The sequence below is a fragment of the Capsicum annuum genome, chromosome 8 (genome assembly GCF_002878395.1).
Source record: "Capsicum annuum cultivar UCD-10X-F1 chromosome 8, UCD10Xv1.1, whole genome shotgun sequence".
In the NCBI taxonomy this organism is placed as follows: domain Eukaryota; kingdom Viridiplantae; phylum Streptophyta; class Magnoliopsida; order Solanales; family Solanaceae; genus Capsicum; species Capsicum annuum.
This window is the reverse complement of record NC_061118.1, coordinates 171,546,121-171,551,543: the sequence shown is the minus strand read 5'-3', so window position 1 is coordinate 171,551,543 and position 5,423 is coordinate 171,546,121. Positions and strand designations below refer to the sequence as shown.

The window sequence follows — 5,423 nt, the reverse complement described above, 5'->3', positions numbered from 1 at the left end:
TTTTGTTGCTAATGCGTTGATATGCATATGTTATATCTAAGATTTTTAGTTTGTATATAGTTTTGTTACTGATAATAATTATATTTTATTATGTATAATATATTTTAAATATGTATTTTGTATTTACGGTATGTGTAAGATATTTATATTTTTTACTGATAAGGTTTGTAATTGATGTTCAGTTGTATATTTTATTTGTAAGTTAAATCTGGACCATTCATGTATTCATGAAATACATATGTATATGTTTCAATGTAAATATAATATGTATATTGTAAATACATAAGTACCACTATTTTGATATGTAAATGTTATTCATGGTACAGGTTAGATATTTATTTATTTTGTTTACTGATAAGATATGTATTTGACTATGATATGTTCTTCTTTTTTATTGATAAGTATGATTTTTTTGACAAATTATGTATAAATAAAATACATATGTAATTTGTTTGCTTGGAATCATATGAAATATATTTGTTACCTGTTACATATGTATTTTCTTATTTGTACTGTTAATATTTATATTTTTTTGCTCAGTTGTATTTGTTTATAAAGAGTAGATGACAATGTTTGTATATGTATATGTTTCAATGTAAATATAATATGTATATTGTAAATACATAAGTACCACTGTTTGACATGTAAATGTTATACATGGTACAAATCTTATTCGCACAAGATATGCTTCACTTTTGTGGGATTATGGTTCGAGAAAAGAAGAAGCGAAGGCACAAAGTGGTGATGAAGCATCAATGAGGCATCCTCGAGAAATTGGGATAACAAAAGACACTGAAGTGCATGATATTTGATGTGTATTTTATTTCGTTGAAATTTACAACAGTTAACATTAGGTGGATAAACAATTTTTTGAATATTTCTTAAGTTTCATATGTTACTTTAATGTTCAAAGATGATATGTTAATGTTTCTTTACTGTTATATTAAGTTTGTTGATGTTTAATCTTTTAAACTCCAATATTTTTATGGTTAGTTTATGTGAATATTAGTAATTGTCTTTTTGAACTTTTCTTCTATCTAGTTTTGCATATGTATTTATTTCTAATGCATATGTATTTTCCAGTTATGATTATATACACATGTACTTTTACAGATTTGCACATATATTTTTGAACTATACATAGTTATTGTATTCTTATGCAGAAGTTCATATAAATTAATGAGTCATATGTATTTATGAATAATACACATGTTCATTCCAGTGTATATATGTATTTTTAATAACACATACTTACTTTTTACAAGTCTGAAAGTATATTTTTCCTGATATGCATTTGTAATTTGAAAAATACATATTTATGATTGATACATATGTTCATTCCAGTTTGCATTTGTATTTACGTCTAATGCAAATATATTTTTTTCGAAATACGTCTCTCTCTCTCTATATATATATATAATTAAATAAATCAAACTCTGTAAAACAATTGCAACATTTGAATTATAACAAATTAGCAAGTTCAAAATTTAGAATGACATAATTCTTAATGACAAAATTCAGCAATTGCATTTTGACTAAAAACATCAACCAATTTATCATTTATTGTATTTCCTACATGAACGAATATTGTGACCTTTAAACCCACATGAACTACAATAATTTTTATTTTTATTTTTATTTTTGAACATATCTCTTCCTGATTTACCACGAACAATGCATCATATGACTTTCTAAAGTTTTTTTCACATTACCTTATAGACGCCACATACATACATAATGTGGTACATTATTGTACACATCAGCAATAACTTCTATGATACTTGCATTACGATCGAAAACTATGCACATATGTTTTCTTTCATCATATGCTTCCTTCAGATTCTCAAAGAACCAAGTCCAAGATGCATCATTTTCAGAATCTAGTACACCATATGCCAATGAAAATATATGTCCCACATATTAAAAAAATACATATAAGAAGACATGATTTTTACACATAAAATACTGCATATGTATATTATAAATACATACAGTTGGAAACATATGAAACTGTCAGTAAACACATAAACATACTGCATATGTATATTATAAATACATACAGCTGGAAATATATGAAACTGTCAGTGAACACATAAATGTACTGCATATGTATATTATAAATACATATAGCTGGAAACATATGTAATCTTCATAATGTTGTTTATATGTCCATCTACAAGAGTGTTTAACAAGAACAGGTATGCTTTCCATTGACAATCTTCAGAACACCAAAAAACAATTAAAATAAAATTAAATATCAAATACATACTATATACAACAACTAATTCGTATATACAAAACTGTAAAATGAATTCCAACGAAAAGAAATCTTTTATTCGAATACTAGTTATCATCGACTAAAATTCAAATTTAACGTATAACAATTGTATCTCAATTTTCCATTTCATAACAACATAGATAACTTTGAATTTTAAAAAAAGAATTTCGATCAAATCATTTTTTTAGAACTGATAAAATTCATATACGATCTTAGATTTTTGAATTCCACGACTGTTACACAATTTTGTTACAAGTTTTTCAGTAATTTTTGTAATTTTATTTTATGAAACACACAAATAGAATCAAGTTTGTTTAAATCTCAAATACGTGCTATATACAACAACTAATTCGTATATACAAAGCTGCAAAACGAATACAAACGAAAAAAAATTTTAGTCGAACACTAGTTATCCTAAACTAAAATTCAAATTTAACGTATAAAAATTGCATCTCAACTTTCAAATAACAGAACAACAAGAACAAATTTGAAATTGAAAAAAAAATTCGCTTAAATCATTTTTTACGAGAACTGATAAAATTCGTATAAGATCTCAAATTTTTGAATCCTGCGACAATTTGTTACAAGTTTTTCAGCAATTTCACACTTTAATTTTATGAAAACCACAAATAGAATAGAGTTAGTTGATCAATACCTATAATTGGACCATTGTATTTTTAATATTTTCTTCAAAATTTTAGTCGATCAGCAAAAAAAATAACATGAAGGAAAATGTTTTTGAATTTGATTTGAGTTGTTGATTATGGAAAACATTTTTTGAATTTCAATTAGTAGTTGTAATTTAATGGTTGTGCTAAAAAAAGAGTTTTATAAGGTAAAGGAATCTGTAAAATTAAAAGTGCCATAAATTAAGGAACACGTGTCATAAATTAAGGAACAGTTTTTTCTCTTATTTAACTCAAACAGATTAGCATTAAATTAGAAAGGAAATCTCTGATTGTATATGTATTTAAATAGCAATATTTTACTGAAATACAATATACATATTGCTATTTTTTGTAATTTTGAAACTGTTGCTATAAAAATTACAATTAAAGCTCTATAATTGCTATTTTTGAAATTTTTCCAAATAAATTTGGGCTCCCCGCTTCCTGGCCCATCTGTATTGTTCAGTCACGTGCATCTCCTAAGCCCATGAAAAAACAATAAAGGAAGAGTTATATGAATCCTCCAGGCACTCAAAATTGGAGTTATATAGTAGTAATATTGATAGATTAAAGAATTTTTGTACTATAATTTGATTAGTTACAAGGGTTATTACTCTAGATTTTATGAAAATTACATCAACTTAACTTATTATAACTATTTAAAATTTCAATTCTTTTAAATAATTACATAAATTTTTGATTTTATTTAAAAACTCAGATACATCTGAAGACTATGATGTATTCATATAAAATTAAATGATGTATCCATATAAAATTAAGAAATGTATCCGTGTAGAATATGATGTATTGTGTAAAATTAAGTGATGTCTCTCCGAAAGAATATGATGTATCTGGCTGAACTAAGTTAGGGACTTTTAATAATTTTTTTTTTTAAATTTGGATAGGAAATAATTAGACATATGAAGAACTACGCATTATTGTAAATTTAGATAATATCTAATTAGATGGTGCGAAAAAATTATGCACTTTAAATCTATCTATTAACGAGAAGGGACGATAAATTCTTTCAATCTATATTAAATCTCTTAATATCACAATGGCTTATATAGTCATGATTCAATTCATGAATTAGCCCACTATGAGTCTACTAAATTAGATAATAATAATAAAGTATATCATTTGTCTCCCTCTTACAACACTGTGAAACTAAATGGTTCGAATCTAAATTAACTTTAGGTTGTACACCTAATTTTTTCGAGATTGTAGTTCAATCGGTCAGAGCACCACCCTGTCAAGGCGGAAGTTGTGGGTTCGAGCCCCGTCAGTCCCGACAAATTTAATAAATATATCAATTCATCTCTCCATTTTGTGTGAAAGGGGTGATGCCAATGATGGGATTCTAACTTCTGAAAGGGGTGATGCCAATGATGGGATTCTAACTTCTAAGGATATGCCTATGATTTCTTCTAAAATTGATATGGAATTATCAATTTAATTTCTTCTTCTTTTCTTATTTATCCCTAAAGGGATAAAAATATTTCTTTGTGCCTTTTATGACTTTATTTATCCTCAAGACGGGGCCGACTATGTAATTTTTACTCACACGATTGTTGTCGTAATATGGAGAGACGAATACAAAAACTTACTACAAGGTAAGAGCTTAAAAAAATTAAGAAAAATATAGAGAAGATAAAATAAAATACTAAACCTCTTTCGGCCTTATAGATGTGAATGGCACTGTGACAGACAGCTTTAACTGATAGATATATTTCTTTTGCTTATTTGGTTTGAAAATGACAGAAAACTGCGTCTATTGAACTGGTCAAGCAACCTAAGAGTGAACAAATTGGTTTAGGTAACAGTACGTATCTTCCAATCAAACGTGGAATTTCAAGCAATCTAAGTAGTAAACAATGTGTTTATGTAAGAGTACTTATCCTTTCAAACAACGTGAATTTAATTCATAATTTCATATACACACAATTTAACTACATGTATAATCTGAAATTCATAAGCAAACAATTTTTACCTTGTAACAAGTGGTAGTAATAATCAAAATACATATGATCCTGAGTACATCGAATGACGAACAGACTGATAATTAATTCACATATTCATGAAACAAAGAAAGCACATTGATATTTGATAGGGTTGTTGGAGGAAGCTAGCTCGGATAATCTTCACCTTATACTCAACATTTTCGAACTGCATTTGCATTCAGGCACGTTGACTTCAGAGCTTGCCTTCAATCCTTGCATTTGTAAGTCCAATACAAGCATCAACAAAATCCTCATCAATGAAATCAGTTGAATATATTTGTAACCGATTACCATAACCTCTAGAAATACTTTCATTTATAAACAACCTTGAATATGGACGAATCCTATTCGTCACCGGTTTCACACACACCACTGGATTATCTGCCTGTGGCGTCACCGTATTCTCCACTCTGTAAAAATATTTCCGGGATGTCACCGGTGGCTGCTCAGACAAATGCTTCATGTTGCTTTCGAATT

General features: G+C 27.4%; 1 protein-coding gene across 1 annotated transcript in view; it reads right to left on the bottom strand.

Moving 5' to 3' along the window:
• The window catches only part of LOC107840541 (PI-PLC X-box domain-containing protein DDB_G0293730), a gene marked incomplete at its 5' end in the record, with an annotated part of 8,904 nt that extends 3,481 nt beyond the window's left edge, over positions 1-5,423 (bottom strand). Inside the window, 1 exon segment of the mRNA XM_047395201.1 lies at positions 5,378-5,423. Within this exon segment, the coding sequence (XP_047251157.1) occupies positions 5,378-5,423 (46 nt within the window).